The sequence below is a fragment of the Lygodium microphyllum genome, chromosome 28 (assembly GCF_053477565.2).
Source record: "Lygodium microphyllum isolate KBCC chromosome 28, Lygodium_microphyllum_v1.1.10, whole genome shotgun sequence".
NCBI lineage: Eukaryota > Viridiplantae > Streptophyta > Polypodiopsida > Schizaeales > Lygodiaceae > Lygodium > Lygodium microphyllum.
This window is the reverse complement of record NC_141162.1, coordinates 60,096,258-60,120,910: the sequence shown is the minus strand read 5'-3', so window position 1 is coordinate 60,120,910 and position 24,653 is coordinate 60,096,258. Positions and strand designations below refer to the sequence as shown.

Genomic DNA, 24,653 nt, shown 5'->3' with positions numbered 1-24,653 from the left:
GTTACAGATAGGGTACAAATGAGGCTGTAAGATTTTGTCAGGAAAGAAGAAGCGGGGAAATAGATATGATAAATTTGAGTTCCGCTAAAGAAAGAGGGTGAAACTAAAAAGGGGAGAAATGAAAAGACAAACATTAAAAAAAATAAAAATAAAAATTCGAGTCACAAACTTCCAGGAAGTGTAAGCATTATATTCCCCACATTCTCCCTTATTTTATTGCTGAGAGAATATTTGGACCAAGATATAGCTAGAAGATTCATGTTACATGAATTTGGAATCCCAACTCTCTCATTGGTTAGGCCTATATTTGTTTATTCACTCCTTAAGTGGTAAAAAATAGAGTCCATATTTCTCCTAATGTATGTTTGGTTGCGAATTGAGAAACATAGATTGCATAGTGTTGAGAAGGATCCTAATGTTAAACATACACCTAGATTTTATAGACCATTCAAAATTCTTCATTGTATAAATGCTAATGCTTTTAGATTAGAATTGCCTGTCCACCACTGAAAAATTCATAATACCTTTCAGATTAATCTTCTCCGTCCATTTAATGGCTCATTATCTACCCATCCCATGTATGATTCTCCACCATTGCGTGAAGATGATTATGAACTTTTAATTCTTGAATCTATTATTGATACTAATTATATGACCACATGCACTCATTACAAGATATAGGCTTTATATCGATATTAAAAGTGACGAAAATGTAAATAACAAAATTTGTCCCCATCGTCGCAAAAAGCGTCGTTATTGGCGACACCATAGAATAATCGGTATTAGTGTCATTATTAGCGTCACTATTTGCGTCGATATCAGCGTCGCAAATAGCGATGATAATAACTGCTGATACCAACACAAATAACAACACTGATAATGACGCTTGTGATGCTTATAATATCGACGCTGATAACGATGCTCTGCGATGTTAATAATGATACAAATAATGACGCGTGCAGGTAAATTTGCGATGCTAATAGCGACAATAATATGGAAAAATATTTTTGTGGCAAGGCAATAAGCTGCCCTGCCATATATAGCACTGTGTGCTTTATTTGGGCCATACAAAATAGTTTTTGCATTGTGTACAATGCTCGTGTAAACAAAAACAAAGTGTACTGAAATCATAACACTAATACATGAAATAAATACATGATTGCATAATGAAAGCGACTGGTACAATCATGACAAGATATCACTACTACATAAAAAATGTCTACACAGATCAGGAGACAAAAAAAAAAGGTTGTGTGAGCTCCAGGGATCCAAGGGCGAGCTACATATCCTCGCCATCCGAAAGCTCGTCCCACCGCAAAGGAGCATCGAACAGACTCTGGAAAAAAAGAAACAACTACACATTAGTCCACCATACAATAATGCATTCTAATTAAACATGGTAACTACGGACAAGAAAGATGAGTGACTTACAGGGCCATCGCATCTATACAATCGGTCAATCAATGCAGTGAGACCATGCCTCTCTGCATATCGAGTCTCAAGGCCGGTCAGATCACAATTTGTAATGGAGTGCTGCAAAGAAAACAAAATACTAATTGTTAGAAACATGATTGTCAGTACAAAGGATATTGCAAAAAAATAAGCAAGCAAAATAAAAGAAAAACTTACAAAGTCCTCCAGATATGTCTTGTGGCCACCATTCCCAAGATGATGGACCACTTTGGCCTTTAGTCATGCCCTCGCCACCTCGCGCTGTTGACTCCAATGTCGTGAAAAATCTATAGCCTCCTCCCTCAGTCGCCATTCATTTGGGTCTAGCCACTCGGGATTTGCAGCCCCACTCTTGAGTGCCTTGCATGCGTCCGATCGTCTATGACATATATACACGCATGCAGTCCATCATCCAGCCCGTAGAAAATCTATCAGCTGTGGCTAGAACCAGAAACTCATGCAAGGATGCTACTATGTAGTCCTTGCTCCCCTCCGGTATGTTTTTCCAATTATCTAAGACGTTGTGCCGAAAAACTTTTTGGCATAACTCTCTCATGCGAGCCATCACCCTCCTCCCCCATCATTCATGATGATGGCTCCTGATCTATCATTGACAAGATAGGCATATCCCTCTAGGGTATGCCTAAGATGGGTCCTTTTCCACCTGCGCCTACGCTCCTGGGCATATCCAGGAGAGTATCTATAGGAGTAGTAGCCATAGGGGTGCCACCTGTAGACGACAGAGCAAAAGTTGGAGTAACTGGAGTAGATGTCTCCATAGGTGTGACAAATCTTGGAGGTGACGCAACTCCAGTAGAACAACGAGATGGAGACATCGTGTCCGTGCCTCCACAGCATCCACCTAAGCCACACTCCCTGGAACCGTCACGAGAGCGAGGAGTCGCACCTGTATCCCATGCCTATCGTGGGCTCACTGTCTCTGTATCTCTACAGCATCCCCTTGACCGTGAAGCACTCCCTCCCTCTGGACCAAGTTTGGAGCGTCGACCTCGTCTGCTCGAAGTTAAAGCATCTGATCGAGCTGAAGTAGATCTAGTAGAGCAGCTTGACGATGTTCGAGACAACTCCTGGTCCACCATGTCTCTCAATCTCGCCATCTGATCTGGAGACATGTGCGTGAAGATATCCTGCAACTCCTTATCGCTCATCCCTCGACTCATCTTGAAAAGGTCACCTACACAAACAAAAAATGATGTTAGCATAATCAATTTAAATCATACAAAGCACGGTAATATAAATCATTTAAAAATGATCTCAAACACAATATTAGTGAGTTTGGAAATCTCCCAATTTTCATTTTTTGAATACTAAAAAGGTAGCACGCGGATAACATGCCCATAAGTTTCTCAAAAATATATGATGTGATCTATCATTAGAAAGCACTTGAAAAATGAAATCTATTGAGCTATAAAGCACTCGATCTAGAGTTATAGTGTTCAAGTTATGACAAATCCAAAGATTTGACCATGTGTCCCAAACTTATGGAAAATTTCCATATTTTACAATATAGTATTCTCACTTAAAATGCATATCTTATGTACCCCTATAAGCAATTAGTCGATGAATTGAGTAAGTGGATGCTCCAAGTATGAAGTATCCTATGGTTCCATGTCAATATCTTGACACAACTCCACATACACTGGAAGGTCGATAGACATGTCACCACAAAAGGATGAGTCCACCTCATTCTCAAAGAATTCTTGGACTCTTGTATTTCCATCATTGTTAGCCGATGCTGGCTCCTCTACATACTCCAAGCTTTCGATGGCCTCCACCCCTTGCAATATCGACTCCTCTATTTGCATATTGTCATCATCTATGCTCGGAACATCGCTTTGATCATATACTCTCATACTTCGGGGAGCTAAAGGTATAACATATCACCATTGAGGTTGTTGGGGGTTTGGATAGAAGATTACCTGTTCACAAACATGTACAAGAGAGATTATACTATTGTGACATGTACCATGTCGTAATACAATTAACAAACAAATGAGTTCATGCAACTGTTCACAATGGGCCGGCAACACAAAGGTGTCGCACAATTCCGTCCATTTTTTTTTGGAATCTATTTCGAGAAATCCAGATGGACCTCGTCGAAGTGTTGCTCCAGCTCCTTCAAGTACCACTTTGAACCACTGCACATCGAATAGTATCATGGAGAAGCTACGGTAATCCATCGTATAATCCATAGCAAGCAGTGTCTTCATACCATTATATGCACTAGCACCTCAGACACCAACCAATCTTCAGCCATGCTATCTTCTGGCCGAGCTCGTTGTCACACAAAGCCTTTTAGGGTTTTCATGAAGCGCTCCAAGAAGAATATCCATCGCGTATGGACAGGTCCAGCAATCTCCACTTCATCTACAAGATGCACAAGAAGGTGGATTTGTATCATGAGCATGTTGGTATGCAGGTATTTCTCAAAGAGACAGACCGTCTCCACTGCTCACTGCCTTGCGGATTCAATAGAGAATGTCTTAATCTCCTTTTGTGAGATCCATTGCACCAAAGTCGACAACCTGTAAATGGCCCCGTGTATTTCTAGAGTAAGGCATCCTACAATCGCGATCGGTAGTACAAACTACCACAAATGAGAAAGCATTATGAACAATGGCTACACTCTAAATAGCAAAATGCCACGCCAATTACAATCCATTCGTAGTACAAACTTGACATATCTTATACTAGTCATGGGACTTTAGCCCTGATAATTGGTCATCTTTTGGAAATGCAGTCATGAGAGAACACATCATACCCATCGGAGTGCGGATAGACTTGACTACTTGCTTCACAATGTGCTCTTCTTTAGTGGACAAAACCCAAGGAGTGTGAGATATCTGCACGCGACCATCAGCACTCGATTGCAGCCAAAGTGCTTCCATCTTGCCTACCTCCTCCGAATCCATTCGTGCCCCTATAATGTCTCTCTTCCATGTGATGTGGTCCCATAGCAAGCTGCCCACATTCTTGAAAATATGCATGGGATCCAACAAGTGGTTGATCTGTAAGTGGGTCCAATATAGCAACGCATAGAAAACTGAGAACCGCTGCATTCCGTTTGGATGTGACTCCACGTGGACCATTTTCAGCTCGTACCAGCTTGCGGCATTCATACGTGTTGGAGGTCATCCAAGAAAACCTTCCCTGAGTTCATGACCCTCTGGCAAGAAACTGGCGTGTCCTTGATATACCATCTTTTTCATGGTTCGTGTTCTTCGGGAGTCTAACTGTGGCCCGCACAATGGACATGCATGATAACCTGAGGTAACCAGACCTATTCTAACACATCTATCTAGTGAATACAAACTTGAACAAGATAAAATATAGATTTTACCAATGAGAACGAAAGCCTATTTACCTGAGCACTCTCTGAATCCCGGAAAGTCATGCATCGTCCACATGAGAATGGCTCGAATATTGGCAGACCATCGACCATCGCGCTTGCTCATATCTTGCACGGTGACCCCCTCCTCCCACAAAATCTTAAGCTCATCAACTAATGGACGAAGATACACGTCCATATTTTTGACTTTGTAGCGGCCGGGGATGAGTAAGCTAAGGATGAGATGTTTTTTCTTCGTAGAAAGCCATGGAGGGATATTGTAGTTGACAAGGACTATAGGCCACACACTGTAAGAAGTTGAGTGCAGACCGAATGGGTTCACGCCATTCATTGCAAGATCAAGCCGAAGATTCCTTGGCTCTCGGGCAAAGCCTGGGAAGGTAGAGTCAATGTGGCTCCATGCGCGTGAATCCGCTGATATTTGTTGAACTCCATCTGTGGACCTATTCTGCGCATGCCACGTTGTCAAGCTCGCCATGTCGAACATATGAAACATGTGGTTTATGCGGGGGATAAGCGGAAAGTGTTTGAGAACTTTTTGAAAACTTTTTGAGGGATGGTTTGCCCTTGCAAGTCCTGTCAATACCTGTGAGCACCACACTTTGGGCATGTCTCCATAGTCTCGTATTCTCCTCAAAACAATATACAATCGTTGATACATGCATGGATGTTGTTGTAGTCCATGCCATCTTTCGTAAAACATGTCGTGCATCATCACAAGACTCATGCATGGTATTCGCAGATGGTAATATATGATATCTCAATAACTTGAAAAAAATCATAAAACACCATGAAAAAACACAAATGTTTTTAATAATAGTGCCAAAAAGAAATCAACGAAGGGTACGTACAAGGTACCTGAACAACTCGGTCATACTTGCATCGCTCCACCCGTATTTTACTTGCACACTTAGGAGTGCAAGCAGTGTCTTCAGGCGAGATAATCGGTACCCATCATATAATGGTATGAATGCTTCCTCTTTGAGCAGATCAGAAGTCTCGACATCCATGGGAATCAATGCATTGATCATTGCCTCCATCTCAAGCTCCAAGATTGTAGGTAGGTTTGGAAGGTTGCATGTCTCCTCTCATATTGCCGGTATAGATTGGGTAGTGCCTTTCAAGAGGTGGATTGGCTTATGTACTCCATCCATCGCACGCCCACAAACTCTTCAATATTAGCCGCAAAGGGTGCACTCCTCCTTGGGATGAGACGTCACCTCCTTGGATAGAAAATTTTCCAACCACACCCAATCTTCTTGTATATGGTATTCAATTAGCTTGCGAGTACAATGCATGATTGATGTTAACTAATCTTACCGTTTGCTAAAAATCCGCAATCACCTAATCAATGATCTTAGATTGAAACTCGCTAAAGTGTCGTACGTGTTTTATAGACAATCGATGTTTTCGTCTAATTGCTAGCTTGCATTGAGAGCAAGGACATGGGACACGCTAATTAAGATACGCCTTGTGATCTTGAATAACAAGACCTTCATCATTTTCCATTTTATCTACATTACGACAAACAATTTGTTTTTGTTATCATTATTTTTTTCTTTCTTAAATTGTTCTCTCCTTCCATCTCTCTCTCTTTTTCTCCTTCTTTATTATGCTGTATGTTTATTCCCTCTCTCTCTCGTTCCTTCTTTTTTCTATTTCTCCCCCTCTCTCATTTTCTTTAACAATCACAGCTATGACCACGACCACGACTACGATGACCACAACCACGACCACGATCACGACCATGATAACCGCGACCGCAATCGTGACTACGATCACGACTACGACCAGGACCACGACTACGATGACCAGGACCACGACTACAACTATGACCAGGACTAGGACCAGCACAAATTGACATTGACTTATGGCAAGAAAATCCACCACAAAACAATAGTTATAATACTCGAGATAGGATTTCAAATTCTTACTGATTTCAATCGGTCATGGATTCCATACTATGGGTAGGTTGCATTCACTAAGAATACAATTGTCTTTTCTACCTCATCTTCTATCCATCATCAATAGAATTCCCCTTTACCATTTACAACTCACCCACCTTCTCTCCACACTATTGCATACTACAATCTCTATGAGGGTAAGAGATTGGGATCTCCACAGATACCAAAGCATGATCTCTAGCTTGATGGTTGCATATATACTACTACTACTCATGGAAGAAACCTTAAAATAGTTATTATGCTCAAATATATGCTTGTTAGAGTAGAAATTTGTTCCTAAGACTATTCTAAGGATGAAAGAGGGTTAATGATAAAAGAGTATCCTTCCTTGCAAGTGATATTATATTATATTTTTTAATTAAAATTGATAGTTGAATGTAAGGTCTTATTCCCTTTTCTCTCTTTCTCTCCCTCTCTCATTTCCTCTCCCTCCCTCACCCTCACCCTCACCCTCTCTTTCTCTCTTTCCCTATTAGGTTTAATGATTTTTCTCTATTTTTCTCTCTCCTCTCCCTCTCTCATTTTTTCTCTCTCCTCTCCCTCTCTCACCCTCACCCTCACCCTCTCTTTCTCTATTTCCCTGTTATGTTTAACACATTTTCTCTCTTTTTCTCTCTCCTCTCGTTCTCTCATTTTTTTATCTCTCCTCTCCCTCTCTCATTTCCTTTTGCTTTCTTCCTCTCCCTCCCTCACGCTCATCCTCACCCTCTCTTTCTCTCTTTCCCTATTATGTATAACATCTTTTCTCTCTTTTTCTCTCTCCTCTCCTTCTCTCATTTTTTTCTCTCTCCTCTCCCTCTCCCTCTCCCTCCCTCACCCTCACCCTCACCGTCACCCTCTCTTTCTCTCTTCCCCTATTATGTTTAACATCTTTTCTCTCTTTTTCTCTCTCCTTTCCTTCTCTCATTTTTTTCTCTCCCCTCTCCCTCTCTCATTTTTTCTCCTTCCCTCACCTTCACCCTCTCTTTCTCTCTTTCCCTATTATGTTTAATGTTTTTTCTCTCTTTTTCTCTCCCTCCCCCTCTCTCTCTCCCTCTCCCTCTCTCATTTCCCTATTATGTTTAATGTCTCCCTCTCCCATTTCCTCCCTCTCTCGTTTTCTCTTCCTCCCTCTCCCTCTCCCTCTCTTTCTCTCTCATTTCCTCTCCCTCTCCCTCTCCCTCCCCCTCTCTCTCTCTCTCTCTCTCTCTCTCTCTCTCATTTCCTCTCCCTCCCTCTCCCTCTCCCTCTCTTTCTCTCTCATTTCCTTTCCCTCTCTCAATATACATGGATTATACCAAAAACAAGTAAAAAAGAGAGAGAAAACTCCCTCTCCCTCTCTCATTTTCTCTCCCTCCCTCTCCCTCTCTCCCTCCCCCTCCCCCTCTCTTTCTCTCTCCCTCCCTCTCCCATTTCCTCCCTCTTCCTCTCCCTCTCTTTCTCTCTCATTTCCTCTCCCTCCCTCTCCCTCTCCCTCTCCCTCTCTTTCTCTCTCATTTCCTCTCCCTCTCTCAATACACACGAATTATACAAAAAACAAGTAAGAGAGAGAGAGAGAAAACACAAAAGTAAAGCAAGAATGGACAATGCACTCACCGTAAAGACTCGAAGAAGGGTTTGGCGGCTCCTCTTCGCGATGGCGGCTCCTCTTTGCCCTCCGTACACCTCCTCCTCTTCTTCGTGAACGGGGGCAGCGGTGGCGGTGGTGGTGATAAGCCTTCTTTCTCTCTTTCTCTCTCTCTCAGCAAGATGGCCGTTCTCTCTTTCATGAATGCGCGAAAAATGACGCGCTCGGGTTTCAGCCCGCTTTTTTTTTCTCTGGGTATCGTCGCTATTTGCATCGCAAATAGTGATGCAAATAGCAATGCCGCTATTTGTCATCGCTAACGTGCGTCGCTATAGCCTCATATCCTTGTAGTGACTTACAATACTTATCCTTGCGATCTTGCAAAATTTCACGACCATCCTATTAAGAAAGCTCAATAGGATGATTGCATATGCTTTTTGTGGTTCTCCACATTTATTGACTCCACATCCGGCCAAGAGCAATTAAGGATAATTGATATTCCACCCTAGGGGTATGTTGAGTGCCTTGAATGATTCTCCATTATCATGGGGCACGTTCCTAAGATCGAATTACTTTTCATCTTGAGTAGAAGGTTAATGGGGACGCCTATCCTTTTCGAAAGTGAGACTTGCATGTGTGAATGTAGGTGAAGTTGTATGTGGATGATGCTACAATATTCATATCTCAAGTGGGTTATAATGTTTACATGATTTGAGTATTTAATGAAATTTCAATGATTATTTGATTTATTATGCCTAGCTATATTTATTTAGTTAATTATTTTCTAACATGATTTTTTTGAATTTTTGACAGAGCTGATGTGTAGAGCAAGATGAATTGGATACACGTGACAAATGCAATTTATTCTATAAACTTTTTTACTAAATTATTTAAATAGATAAACTGTCATTTATTCTAAGGCATGCGTACATTCTCTTTGTAAATATTTTTTGATACTTGAGATTTAAGGAGATATATTGAAGATATTTTAGAAATATTTTATGACTCTTAGCAATTGTGAGTTGTGCAACTGGTTGCAACAATTTATTCAGTGAACTCAAACTCTTTTATCAAAAGAGTAATTGTAAAAGGCCTATCTTTGGGCAAAGAAAGACTCATTTTAATATTATAAACATGGCATAGAGGAGATACCCACTCCATGTATGGGAAAAAATTGCACCTAATAGTATGTCGCTCAATTATACTTTACTATTCTTTAATTCTATTTTGAGTTTTATGAGTTGTGCTTTCATTTTAATAAGAAAAAGAGAGTAAGGGAGAACTTTTTCTACTCAATTATACTTTACTATTCTTTAATTCTATTTTGAGTTTTATGAGTTGTGCTTTCATTTTAATAAGAAAAAGAGAGTAAGGGAGAACTTTTTCTACTTGCTACGCACAAGTCTTGCATCCGATTTGTACAACAAGAATGGTACTATGATGGTGTTCATTTGTGTGTGTGTGTGCGTATACAAGACAAACATACACACATGTTTTCCTATATGCTCTCTTTCTCTATATATGTGTGTTTGTGTTTGTGTGTGAGTGCATGTGTGTATTTATATGTGAATATATATGCATGTGTGTCTCTATATATGTGCTTAATACATGTGGATCTATTAGTGTGGTCTTGTAAATGTGTGTCCTCTCTTTTCTTCTCATCATTTTTATTTTCTCTCCTTTCTTTTTCTTCCTCTTGTCTCTCATCTTTCTTCACTTGATATGTGTGCATGTTGTGTATGCATGTGTATATACATGTATGCACGTGTGTATGCATTGCATGTATTTGTACATGTATATTTGTGTGTCTACATGTGTATGTGTGTGCATATTTGTAAGTATGTATTTTATAAGTGTATTCATTCTCGATCCTTCTCTCTCTCTCTCTCTCTCTCCAATTTTTCTCTCATATATATCTACATGTGTATGAGCATGTATGCATATGTCTATGGGTGTATATGCACTCATGTGTGTATGTATTTACACATGTACATATATATGTATGTGTACATGTATATTGTTCATGTGTTTTTATAGTCTATATGCATTTGTGCATGGTTTTAGACTATATATGGATTGCATAGACATGTTCAACAGTTAAAATTATTATCTCATTTCACATATTCAATTTAAAAAAGTCTACTTTATTTTTATAGTGTAAGTGTGTTTGTGGGTGTTTTAGAATATGTACATGTTGCATGCACATATTCAACTATTGAAATATAATATCATTTTATATGTTTAATTGAAAAAGAAATTCATCTCTCTTGTTAGGGGAGAGAGAGAGAGAGAGAGAGAATATAAATTAACCCTCACTCACCCTTTTAAAAAAAGTCATCTCTATTTCTTGAATACTAAACTTCTCCTCCTCGTGCCACATAGGCTTAGGAGTCTTATTATAGGTTTGGGGTTCCCCAACCAAACCTCTAAATAATGTATAGAAAAAGTAATTCACACCTTTCATATAAAAGGTAAAACTTTCAGGACCAAGGATTACTTGGGAAGGCTTCAACTTTGACCAACGAATCTAGTTCCTTTAATGCCCTTCAAATTATGCGCAGACCCTTACACAGTCCACTTAAGGCAAGAAAGCGCTGATTGGAAAGGACGCAGGATGATTGAAGCGCGCCCCCCCCCCCCCCCCCCCCCCCCGGAAAGAAACCCATCTATCCAAACTTAGCTAATAAGGTATATAAATCAAGGCCAAACCCCCCACCCCCCCCGGAAAGAAACCCATCTATCCAAACTTAGCTAATAAGGTAGATATCTACATTTAGCTATACCTTCACACACATAATGGGCAGCTTGTCGGACACTACCATGCCTAACTTGACTGCAGGTCAAGTGATAACATGCAGAGGTTAGCTGCCATTTTTCGTGGTCGTCATCATCATCTTCTTTCAAGCATCCAATTTTTATGCCTTTGGAGCTGTATTAGTCTCTGTCTTACTTGGCTGCTGTAGCTTGGAAGCCCAAGCAGCTGTGTTAGTCTCTGTCTTACATGTTCTGTTTCTGATGTCCTTCCGCCATAGCTGCTGTCGCTTGGAAGCCCAAGGAGCCCCTGGTGATTCAGGAAGTGCAGGTCGATCCCCCGCAGGCCGGCGAGGTCCGAATCAAGATCACGCACACGTCCCTCTGCCACACCGATGTATTCTTCTGGGAGAACGAGGTATTGTTTGCAGCCTCATGGGTGATTATCTTAATTCTGCGTTGGGGGCTTGTTGCTGATGACTATTTTCTTTTGTGTTTTTGGTTTGATTAATGGCAGGGTTTGTTTCCTCGGATTCTCGGGCATGAGGCAGCCGGGTGAGGGTCTCTTGAGTGTGATCATCTGAGAGAGAGAGAGAGGGGGGGGGGGGCGGGGGGCAACACTCTGATGGATTGATTGATCAATCTCAGATGATGATCTGCACTCAGAGAGACTGAGTGATGATCATATGTGTGTGTGAGGGAGAGAGAGAGAGAGAGAGAGAGAGAGAGAGAGAGAGAGAGAGAGTGTGTGTGTGTGTGTGAGGGAGAGAGATTGATTGATCACTTTTACATGATGATCTCTGGACCGAGAGAGACACCGAGAGAAGATCATGTACTGCATATCAACTCTGCAGGATTGTGGAGAGCGTGGGCGAAGGCGTGACAGATTTGAGAGAAGGGGATCATGTCGTCCCAGTATTCACAGGCGAGTGTGGTGAGTGCCGGCAGTGCAAGTCGGAAAAGACCAATCTCTGCGCCAAGCTCAAGGTGAATCCTGGCCGGACTTTCATGTTGCACGATGGGAAGTCCCGCTTCTCGATCAGAACCAGTGGCGGGGAGCAGATCCCTGTTCACCATTTCTTGAGTGTGTCGAGCTTCTCGGAGTACACGGTGATGGAGGCCGGCTGTGTTGCCAAAGTCAATTCAGAGGCACCTCTGGAGAAGATCTGCCTCTTTGCCTGTGGAGTTCCCACAGGTAGGGACGTTTCTGAAAGTTGTCACAGCTAAACATGTGAAAATTATGTTACAGCGATCGTATATGTATAGATAGATGTATATGATCACGATTATATACCAGTTCCAGCAATCATCTACTTGTATTGATTCCATGATCATCCAACATATGTGTGTACATATTATAGGAGTTGGAGCTGCCTGGAACTGTGCCAAGGTGGAGAAGGGGTCTACTGTTGTCATCTTCGGGCTGGGGGCTGTGGGTTTAGCGGTAATTGCTGAAGTTTTCAAAATCTCATCTCTTCTTAGATGCGAGTAGATTGGTGCCACCCAGGGATCGAACTCATGCATCTCAGCCCAACTGGGCTATGACCCCAGTCACAAATTTCATCTCTGCTTATATACATACATACATATATATATATATATATATATATATTCCTGAAAAGGACAAAGGAGAAATGAAAGATGGCGCTCATGTGGGTTGTCCGATAGTGTGCTCTCTCATGTGGGTTGTCTGATCATGTGCTCTCTCAATTCTGTTGTTTAGGTTGCGGTGGGAGCCAAGATCGCAGGGGCGTCTCGCATCATTGGGATTGACATCAACCCAGCAAAGTTTGACACAGGTGAACACACACACACACACACAGAGACACTCAGAGGAGGAGAGTCTTTGCACCGATGAAAACAAGCCATCGTTTATTACTGGTCATACAAACATAAAGTATGGATCCAAACAAACTACTGTTCATTACTGGTTATACAAACATAAAGTAGGAGACTTTTTCTTGTCTCATCTCATCTCATGTGGTGTAATTTGTGTGTGTGTGTGTGTGACAGCAAAACCTTTTGGCGTTTCTGAATTTGTTAATCCTCGGGACCACACCAAACCAATCCAGGACGTAAGGCTCGTTTCTGTAACCATCCATTGTTGACAAGATGCATAATTGATAATGTTGCTGAAAAGACCCTTTTCCATAAAATCTATATATTTGCAGTGACTATGGGTGGTACCTTCAGTGCTAGAAAGTGGAGATGTGATGTGGTGTGTCTTTGAGATGCATGTGTCCGTCACTTAGGGTATCTCATGAAGTAATTTTGTGTGTGCCTCGAGGGTTGTAATGCCATGAGCTTTAACTTTTCCTTTTGCGTTTGCTTGTGCACATGTGGAGGCAGGTGGTGAAAGAGCTAACTGGTGGGGGTGCGGATTATTGTTTCGAGTGCGTGGGCAATGCTGACCTTATGTTATCTGCATTTGGAAGTTGCCATGAGGTGAGTATTCATACTTGCATGCACACACACGCAACACATTGATTTTCATACTGGAAGCAACTTGCAACTTCTATAAATTCCATTATTGCTTTACATAACTAGCTAATAAGTAGTTTAAATTTAAATGCCAAAGCCTTAGTAATTGGGTCTGAGTCATGCCACTCCTAATACACGTTGTTGTACAATACATATTAGCAACTCTGCCATGTAGCCTTAGTAATTGGGTCACTAACTCTTGCCACTCCTAATACGCATTCTTATACAATATGCATATTAGCAACTCAATCACATGTTCTGAAGGCAGGACTTAAGTTTATTTGAGCAAAATTCAATAACTAAAATGAAGCATGTATAGCTAATATTTTAAGACATTACTAAACGCGCTATATATGCGTGCCTATAGCAACTCAAGGGTATTTGCATCTTACTTCACATTCACAGCACTCACACACACTCTCGATCTATCTATTTCTTGTTTAACATCAAATGCATAACAAAGTTAATTAACACAATTGGAAAATCCTATTCACCTCAATTAAAGACGGTTAATTACCAACTATTCATGTAGGGAAGATACAACTCATTTCAATCAAAAAGAGAATCCGTTAGTTGCATCATTTTGAATCAAGAGGAACAACTAGGACAAAAAGTATGTCTGTCAATAATTAATCAAAAAGATATTCAATCTCCTTTATTGTTAGACTTGGTAGATATATGCATGCTTATTGAAAAAGAACATTCTAGTTGCATGATTTTGGATTCAGAGGGGCAACTAGGGACAAAGTATATGCCTATCTACAACTAGTCCAAAAAAATAAATAAATCCCCTCTTTATTGAATCATAGACTTAGTGAAAGCATACATGCTTGTTTTGTGGTTTGGACTCTTTGCTTAAACTCCATCACAATTATACTTAGTCTTGAACAAAGTTATACCTTTAAATCACAAAGGGAAATGCTTAATCCTCTCAACTTGCTTAGTCAACATGCACAAGTTTTGCCACTCATGACCTTGGTTGGTTAATAGCTTATGTCCATTTTGTCATTGTGGTTTTGGGCTTTAATCCATTATATACAATCCATTATGCATGCCTTTCATGACCATGACTAGACTTGATGAGTATTCTGTATTCTATTTTGTGGTGTTGGCTTTGGCCCATCTTCATGTGCAATTTAACTTTTTGGTTTTGGGCTTTCACCCACCTTTATGTGATGTTTTAACTTTATAGACACACCACATGCTCTTATGTGCAGTGTACTTTTAGATATCTTGGATTTTCAACATATGCACTTACCTAGTAAAAAGAGTGTTCATAAGCGTTCGAAAGTTGTGGGAGAGTCTACAAATTATGTGTTGATATCTTCTTACACTATGTACTCTTTGTACATGATATAATGTAGTTCATTATTTCTTTGTTTTTGGAATATTCATGAATGTGCATAGTTGAGACTTGAAAATGAAAAAAGCTATTGTTCTTTAAAGTCACAGTACTCTCTTCTAGAAACAAAAGAGGTTGAGATTTTATTACTTCTCTTATCATATCTTTGTATTTGAGTTGCTAAAATTTAGCAAGATGCTAAAAGTTTGTGTGATTCATTTGAACTATAATATTTTAGGCAAGTTCCTTTAAATATTGAGTAACAAATGTTTTGAATGTTAGTCTTCTAACATTGCTCATTACATTATAAATGTTTGTCACATCAATAGACATCAAGTCATGCATTAGTGCTCTATGTTTCTCTCTCTCTCTCTCTCTCTCTCTCTCTCTCTCTCTCTCTCTCTCTCTCTCTCTCTCTCTCTCTCTCTCTCTCTCTCTCTCTTTGCCACATGTAAATAAATAAATAAATAAAGTTAAATAGGCATATTGTAATGACCATAAATCTCATATTGCATAGATAAAATTGAATGAACTATCATTTGTGTTAGTCACCACTATAAAACCCTTAGAACTCTTAACCAAGTTACTAAATGTCCTAAATCATAGTTCTTTTCCAATTAGTCACACATTCATAGGATAAATGTTAGGACATGTTTTAACTTCTTATGTCATGACACTAGTAAGGTTCTTGAATCACTATAATCCTAGAACTATGATATGTGTGCTCTTAGGGACCTAATGATAAATTAAGAGAAGCTAATCTTTGTATATGGGTGTTAAAGGTCTATTTATTATGTAACAAAGAATAAGGAGTAGATTTGATCTCAATATGATGAGTCTTTTAAGTATCATCATAATGTAAGGTTGATATGGGCTTTACTATTGTGTATGAAAAAATGTCCCCACAACACATATCCTTAATGTGTGTTTCTCTAGCTTGCTTATATCCTTTTGAATGCACCCACACACAAAGTAAACGATTGTATGAATGAATAGGTATACATAGTCAATCATTGATATAATTATAGTGGGCGATAAAGTTCTTCCCTTGTTCCTTCTTTTGTAACACGTGCATAAGATTTTGGTGCATGTCTTAACCTAGATAAATTTCTATTGATTCATGTAGGGATGGGGAAAGACAATATTGGTGGGCATCGAAGTTAGAAGGGATAAGTTGCTAAATTTGCACCCCATGCAATTTTTTGATGGAATTGAGATCAAAGGCTCTACTTTGGGTGAGTTCAAAAGGTCGCAAATTCCAAAACTTGTGGACATGTATATGGACAAGGTATGTTACATGGTTTCAAAAGTTAAATAGTAGTTGGCATTTTAATGTATTGTCCATGACGTATGTTGATGTGGTTTTGTGTTGTATTCTTTTGTAATTGGGTGGGAAAATGACATGAAGACATTGAGAGTGGATGGTTTTGTGACACATGAGCTACCTTTTGAACAAATCAATGATGCTTTCAAGCTTCTTATGGAGGGAAAAAGTTTGCGATGTGTCATGCACACAACACATGCTGAAAATTTGTAATTCAAAACATGTTCTCCAAAGTGAATACTTTTATTTTTTTTGGTCTAGTTAATATCAACTATTTGTATCAACTAGCATTGCATAACTTTTTGCATATGGAAACTAATGAGGAATGCTAATACAAGTAATATTGAAAGTTGTACCAACTTTACACAAATAGTAGAATCGAATAACTTTTTGCAAATGGAAACTAATGTGGAATGCTAATACGAGTATTGTGAAACTTTATACAATCTTCCATGGATGATTATGGGATGAAAACTTCTTGTTCACTTAGTATTAATATTACTTTATTGCATGAATCAATTACGATGGTCTTTATGTAATGTCACAATGTTTTTCAATAAAAGCATATAAAGCAATTATTAGGTTAGATTGTTCCTACTCATTCCTCATTCTAGTTATCGTGGAAATTTAAACCACCTTTCATAGATAATGAACGGGTGGAATAGTTCCTGATAAATTAGTACAAGTTCACTTTTTTGCACGAAACAATTACAAGGGTCTTTATGTAATGCTACAATTACAATGTTTTGAATGAAATAAGTTGGGAGAGCACAACTGGCAAGAAATCGGTGGTTCTCGACAAAACAGTGTGTTGAATGTCAGGCAATTCTCACAAGATTGTATTGCATGCCTTGTCTTTTCCTTGGTTGCATGAAGAGGAAAAGACCTCCAAATCCTCTGATTGTTTCTCTTGAGGAAAAGAAAGCTCAGAAGGAAGGGCAAGATGATGAGATGGAAATAGCATCTTTGTCAAACATGTGAAAAGACCCATCTATGATAGAAGATGTGTTTAAGTCTATGGTTACTGACCTTAAGGGGATTTTTGCCAAGGTTCTAAGGAAGGCTTTAGGTGAGGGTAAGAATTCATAAAGCTCAAATTGCACTATTCATCTTGGGGGGGTGTACCTATAAGAAATTATCCATATCACATATGTAAAAGATTATTTAAAAAATCATTTACATATTAAATGTATTAAGATGACCCCTATTTTTGTAAGAAAATTATGGTTTGTCTTCAAATTGTCATAAAAAATCAATTTGGTAAATGTAGTCATGTAAATTTTAATAATTAAAATAGCCCCTTTGATGATCACACTTTGTATGCTTACATCTCGAGGTGCACTCCTAGAGTTGTCCATGGAGTTCATGTGTCACATGTATTTTGAATATTCTACTTTCGGGAGATGCTCGAGTTGGTTGATGGTATGGCAATCAAGATTGTGTGCATTCTCAAGTTCTCACCATTACCTAACTTGTGCTATGTATACATGGGCATTTTGCCAAGAATTTTCCCAAGAAATAAAACATACAAGTGGAAAAGAAAGAAGATAAGAAATTGGAGGAGAAGCCATTAGACAAAGTGGTAGGTCCTTTGGTAGTAGAGGAACCAAAAGAGGCAGGTCAAGCTTGGAGTGGAGATAAAGATCCTAAGAAGAATCATGAGAAGATTTAGCTGCCAAGTCAAGTTGAGAAGCAAGTTAAGTCTAAATAGACTTTTTATGATAATAAAAAGAACAAGACTCCAAATCAAGAAAGAAGCTCAGATTGGCAAAAAGGCTCAAAGACCAAGACTAATGATTTGGTCACTCAAAAAGTTAGCTAGGAAAAACCAAAATTTTGTCAATGTCTATGCGTCTTTGGGGGAATTGGATATAAACATGTAACTTAGCCATGAAAAGAATTGAGGTGATGTCTTGGGATGTCTGAGGGATTGGAGCTTACCCCAAGAAAGAAGTTGATATAGCCTTGATTAAGAAAAGGAAAGTAGATGTTATGGCCTTATAGGACAAGAAAGAAGTTATTAAAGACTCAATTAAGAAAAGAAAAGTAGGTGTGATGGCCTTACAAGAGATAATATGGTGGCAATTTTCCCTATTCGCTTAATGACTACTCAATCTATAAGAATGCCCCCAGAAGAGTGCAATCATACTTTGCAAAAAAGATTTGGAGACTATTCTAATTAGTCATAGTGAGACAAGCATTTTTGTCACAATGAAAGTCAAGTTTAATAGTGTAGAATTAGCCATCATCTCCATTATGCACCCAATTAGTTCAAGGATAAGGCTATTGTGTGGGACAAACTTGCCTCAATGGATATGGGTACATATGTGATTTTTCTAGGTGATTTGAATATGGCATTGCCCCCCTTTTTATTGCTCACATAAGTCAAAGACCAACAATGTTGAGGGTGTTGAAAATCCAAGTCCTAATGATGTTGCTACAACTAATTGTAAGAAGTTGTGTGACATTAGAAAGAGAGAGAATTTTACATTATAAGTGTTGAGAAAAAAATAAGAAGTTGATTACTTATAAAATCACAAGTTCACCTTGGAAGAAATCACATAGCTTGATTGAGCACTAGTGCACAATGGAATGAACTAATTGTAAATGTACCAATCACATTACTTTGAAACTACTAAAGCCTAATTGGCCACAAGGCACAATTAGGGTTTAAAATTCATAATTAAAGCTGAAAAAAACCTCTATAATCAGGCCAACAAAACTAAAGGGACCCTCAACAATGAACCATGCAAGAGGCCTTAAGGGAAATACTTGAAATTTTTTATGAATACATGAAATAGTTTTACCTACACTTGACAAACACTCCTCTAGAAACCTAGTCAAACCACCTTGCTATTATACAACACAATGGAGAAGGAAATATTGTGAAGAGACATGCTTAAAGAGTTTAGATTCACATTGGAAAGCTTTGGAGCTACTTCCAATAAGGTCATTAGTGGGGTGTCAATGATAGGTTTGGAAGACCAATATAGTATATTGGCCAAACAAAGCAAAGACACACATGATAAAGTGTTGGGTTATGTAGTGCAAGAAAGAGAGCATATAGTGAGAGGTGAACAACATAAGGAGACTGCTACAAAACATAAAATTTTTCAAATCCTCTATCAATTTAGTAATTGACTTAGTACAATGTAGGCTATTAGACAATTTGTATGACCTCCACATCATGACACATGTGGCCAACTCATTGTTGATAGGACCAAATTCTAGGGACTAATAAAAAATTTCATTAGTTTCCAAGCAGATAGAAATGTATACACTGGATGATGATCCGCACAACGTTGTAGAGCAATTTGAGTAGGTGTGCAAGGTCCACAACCTCACTAAGTGATGATAAGAAGACTCAAGCCTTTGAACTTTGCTTGAGTGACAAAGAAAGAATGTGGTTTATATGGCTACATGTGAATGATAAAGTGTGCTTCTCCAACCTCGAAGACTTGTCCATTATACCATTCATAGAAGCCAAATATGGGGACAACCTCATTGTATGGCTCATAAACTTGCAACAACAAGAGGAAGAGAGTATGTGTGAATATGTGTCCAAGGTGAAAAGCTTGTATAAATGAATCCCTTTTGTTGAGATGCCTAATCTTGAGATTATCTCAAAAGCATTTGTCAAGGGAATCAATGTATTTATGAAGCCATGGCTAGTAATTCGACAATAGATAGGTTCGATTGGAATGTCTCCTTAGATGTGAGGCCATGTACATTGAGGACTTACATTGAGAAAGAAATTGAGACAAAAAGAAGGGGCATGGAAATGATATTGCATCTTCAAGAAGAAACATAGAGCTTATGGTAGCGTAGGATCTCCTCACCGCATTCAAGCAACACCAAGATAAGCTAGCTAGATCCATTGATGCCTTGAAACAACCACAATCCTATCGGAAGAGCATTCAATACATGCATTGTGGAGGTGAGAATTTTCAATTCAAGTATTCTAGAACTCATTGAGTTTGCATGATCTATTGATGTATTAGACATGATACAGCTTATTGTTGCGCTTCTAGATTCTTGCCTTTGTGAAACCTTTCAACAAAAACATGTACTTATAGTATAATGGGATGCAATACTGTTCTAGGCCTCCACAACTAGTTTTGCCAGCTCCCATCAACAAGACACAATCACACAAAAAGAGCTATATGTCAAGCATAACTTGACCCTTAATCCCCATAGTCACTCATCCTCTAAGGACGCTCCCTCCCATTACATAGAGGAGCCAACCAAAGAAAAGGAATATTCTAACATGTATGTGACCTTTAACGAGGAGGAAAATATAGTTCTTATGGACTATTGACCCAAGATAATCATTGTTGAGATGTCGAGCTCTACATGAGTTGGCATCCATTATGTGTCTTGATGATGTGGTGGGATATTATTCAATGGTGTGTTAGGTGACATACATGAGGATACACCAGTGATTCCGTAGGTGGACTAAACCCACAGAGTCCATCCTTGATTTTAGTACATTCATTGTGCCACCTCTTCTTTCCTTGGCGGGTTCACACTTAGTGACCACATGTATATATATTGTGGTACTTTCATATTAGTCTTTTATCATGTTATGGACTTAGTTCTTTTGTGTGGAGGAAGAAGAAGAAAGAAGAAGAAGAAGATTTTAGCCCTATCTCTTTGTGTTCTCAATTCTCCATTGCTTTTGTATGTATGTGCTCTTGGGTGCTTCACCTCTCTCCCCTCTTGTTTGTTTTTATTGTATCAAAGCCATCCCATGGTTGTGCAAAGCTAGATTGAAGACTGAGGTGAAGGCATTGGAGCAAGAACCAGGTAAGAAGCTCTTCCACCTTGGCTTGATTTACCTTAGGTTATAGTCGCAGGAGGCTCTTGAGGTGACTTTTGTAGGGCTACCGTCTCTAATTGTAGTGAAACTTGGTGAGTAGGAAAAATAATTTATATATTGCAAGCCTCACAACTTATTTGCTAAATAGTTTTTAGCATATGAGGTCATTTTAGCCTCTATTCTACACATGCAAGTGGTCGTGATAGCAATACTGTAGTTTCCGACGTGCTAGCCATTTATAGGTGTACATGTTACAAATCTTGAATCTGTATGAAGTGTTTGCTAGGTTGCAAACATAGAAGATATCTATATATAGATTGCAAATTATAGTTATTGTTGTACAATTAGTGAGAAAGGTTGCAAGTTCAATTATAGTACATTTGGTATCAACTTTCTTGCATATTGTAGTTTTTTGCAAGGTTTTTTGTTTTATCAAAGTGTTTGATAACTTCAACCAGATTATCAACAAGAAGCTTTGTAAGAACAATTATCTTGCAACATGGAAGTTCAAGATGATAAATTTTCTTGAAGGGAAAAGGTGTTTGGAATTACATTGAAGGAGACATGGCAATAGCACCTGAAGTTCATGCACAAAATGCTACTGTAGAATGGGCAAAGGCTAAGAAAGATTGGGAGATGACATAGAGTAAAGTCATGTATTGCCTATTTGTCAATGTCATAGATAGTATGATGGTCTATTTGCAGGAATTTGAAACTCTCGCTATTACAGGAAAGAATTTGGCAAGATTATTCGAAGTAAACACAAAGGCTAGAAAGCTGTGTCTTAATTCACAATTAAACCAAGTGAAGAGGGAACTTGTCCATTAATGGTTGTGCCTTGAAAATCAAGAGTATTGTGAAAGCTCTTAGATCTATTAGTGTGTGCAGTTGATGATGATGATGTTGTGTGTGCATGCTTGGATGAACTTGGGGTTAAATACAAGATCTTTAGGTCATCTATGAATATAAGGGATGATATTCCTGATTTTGCAAACTTGATTTCTATGTTGATACTTGAGGAGAAGAACCTCAACTTGGACTCCTCTTATTCTCAAAGTAAAAACAAGTCTAACCAAGTGTTTCACTCTACTAGTAGAGGTAGTAGTCATGACAGAGGCTAAGGTAGTGGTTGTGGTCAAGGTTATATAATGCACAACAAAATACAGGAGGACAATCTCAAGGAAGAGGGAGTCAAAGAGAAAAAGTTACAAATTCTAATAGGCAACATAATTCTAGTGATAGCAGAGAGTGCTAGCATTATGGTAAGAAAGGCCACATTTCTAAAAATTACTTCAAAAGGAAGATTGAAATTAGAAATGAGAAAAATTAGCAAGGCAATTATGCATCTATTAGGAGAAATAATAATGACAAAAGTGAACTATTATTTGTTAAACCTAGTAGAAATTGTAGAGGATTTGGAGGAAAGACCACTTAAGAAAAAACATGTCACCTTTAACTCAGATGTAATGATTGGGATAATCACTCATTCAAAATTAAACCTAGCAATTATTTTAGATAAGCACTAGGGTCTAGGTTTCATTGTATCTTTTACTTCTTCTACAATGTTTGATGTACAGGACTCATAACCGGCTTCAAGAGCTACTCCCCCACTAGGTTTCAGAACTTGCAAAGGGGATGCTATCTACACTAACCCATAGTTTAGAAAAGGGACTCTTTGGCTAGTTGTTGGCTTAATGACATTTGGAGGAGCTAGCAACAAAGGCACATTCTGCATCATGCTTCCTCTGCCATTCGGGTTGGTCACATGGATACTGATTGCACCTTGATCTCCACTAACCAATCCCAAATTATTTTTGGGATACTTGACTTTAGATTTTCCCTCGATGTGTAGTCTGCTTGTAAGTGGGACTCTACTTCCTTTGCTCAGGTTATAGTAGTATCTATATTCGCTAGAGGGACACTAGTCAACTACCCTTGGATATTGAAGTCCAATCCATACAAGAAATATTCGAGTTGGTGGGATAGGGATAGAGACTTGCAATTGGCAAAAGGCCTCTTTCATCTTCTTGTCATATGCTTAGGTATTTTTATGGATCTCTTGACATGCCATATTTAGCACACATAGCCAATATTGTCCACCTCTCTCAATAGGGTCAAATTTCCTTTGAAATGCTACAAAGAATAAATTGATTGTGGTTATGGTACTAGCTTCTAAACATGAGTTTCTAGAACTCACTGATGTGAAGCTCTGCATCCTCCTCCACTAACCTATTAAAGATGGGTAGAGAGAATCCTCAAGCTGGAAAATCCAATTTTCTTATACAAATTGCAATAGTTGCACCATAACGACAATCAGATTTGTTATAGGAGTTTGTAACAGTGTGATTGCAACTCCACTTGAAGTGGACTAACGTACTAGGAGAAGGGGAGTACTAGAGCTTCCTTCTCCTCCTAATGGACAGTTTGTGGCACTATGGTCACTAAGACCTCTTTCTCGTAGGGGTATCAGGCTACTACGTTGAGGGGAATAACTCCTAAGGATTTCAACCTATGGTCTAGCCCTTTCGGTTCTTTCTTGTTTTTGAATCTCGGCTTGATGGTGTTTATTAGAAAATAATAGGTCTATCTCAATGCTCTTTGGCTTAAAGTGACTAACTAGTCCATAACTAACCAAGGTTCAAGAACGGCCACTTATAAGCAGCTCTTATCAAATGCACCACCCGTCATGAAAAAAATGGGCCTAACACTAGCTCTAGGGCTCTAGCTGAGCCTCCTATACTCACCTAAACAACCCCGTGGTCTCACGCAGGAGCGTATGTACACTATGAACTGATTTATCAAGAGAATAAGTTTGTAGATACAATCTCTAGATTGTAGTTCAACGTGATGTCCTTCTTCTTAACTCCAAGCAAAGGGAGTATCCAAACAAATTGGTGACTAGCATCTCGTAACACAAACAAAAGGAGTATCCCCTAGCTTATTATTGTGGCCCCATTATGGCTCTCCTATACCCTAGGGGATTGGCCCCAAGATGTGCCATCTCAACATATAATACACACGCACAAAGTGCACTCTTCACAATACTTATTGTAGGAGATAGTATATGCCTCACCAAATTAGTCCTCAAGAAAACAATTATACTAGATCTAAAACAACATAGGAAACCTCACACCCATCATGGGCCAATAGTTTGAAATCAAGTGCTATGCATCCAAGAGATAGTTTTCTTTACCGTGTTGATGCAATGCAATGCAAAGTGGATGACTTTGAGTGCATATATATTTTACTTAAAATGAAATTAGCATTGTGAATGTGCTCAATCATTCTTTCCATGTTTTTTATTCACTAACAACTTTGCTAGGATGATAAAGTAGTGCTGGACTATTCCGTGTCACTATACCTCGTAATACTTAAAATAAAATTGAGACCTATATGAAAAGTTCACCAAACAAATCAGATTTTGAACCATATTCTGCACATATTTACCCCCTATTGTTTAGGGTTTTCCTTACCATGGGTAAGTTAAGAGGTGTTTTCATGTATGTTTCATCATAATGAAAGTAATAAATATACACTAAGACATAGAAAGGGGGTAAACTAAGGCAAATCCTTATGCTTTACCTCCATTATATGCACACAGACA

The 24,653-nt window shown here is 38.9% G+C and overlaps 2 protein-coding genes across 3 annotated transcripts; one reads left to right on the top strand and one right to left on the bottom strand.

Annotated features, from left to right (window-relative positions):
• Window positions 1-1,071: 1,071 nt before the first annotated feature.
• On the bottom strand, window positions 1,072-7,190 carry LOC148011511 (uncharacterized). 2 transcript variants are annotated; one of them, XR_015689388.1, is made up of 4 exons: window positions 3,015-3,371; window positions 1,630-2,647; window positions 1,432-1,533; window positions 1,072-1,336 (listed from the first exon to the last, which is right to left on the bottom strand). XR_015689388.1 is itself a non-coding variant. In XM_087670848.1 (4 exons), the coding sequence occupies exons 1-2, from the start codon at window positions 5,547-5,549 to the stop codon at window positions 2,373-2,375; spliced, it is 987 nt and encodes a 328-aa protein (XP_087526974.1). In that variant the 5' UTR covers window positions 5,550-7,190; the 3' UTR covers window positions 1,072-1,336; window positions 1,432-1,533; window positions 1,630-2,372. The 2 variants fall into 2 exon arrangements, 1 of the variants encoding a protein (XP_087526974.1); XM_087670848.1 differs by lacking the exon at window positions 3,015-3,371 and adding an exon at window positions 4,838-7,190.
• A 3,840-nt stretch (window positions 7,191-11,030) lies between these two features.
• LOC148011510 (alcohol dehydrogenase 2-like) lies at window positions 11,031-16,583 on the top strand. The gene is made up of 10 exons (XM_087670847.1): window positions 11,031-11,192; window positions 11,365-11,501; window positions 11,601-11,638; window positions 11,938-12,278; window positions 12,445-12,527; window positions 12,807-12,882; window positions 13,097-13,158; window positions 13,433-13,528; window positions 16,033-16,194; window positions 16,315-16,583. Exons 1-10 carry the CDS (start codon window positions 11,129-11,131, stop codon window positions 16,441-16,443), a joined length of 1,188 nt encoding a protein of 395 aa, XP_087526973.1. The 5' UTR covers window positions 11,031-11,128; the 3' UTR covers window positions 16,444-16,583.
• The last annotated feature ends 8,070 nt before the right edge of the window (window positions 16,584-24,653 follow it).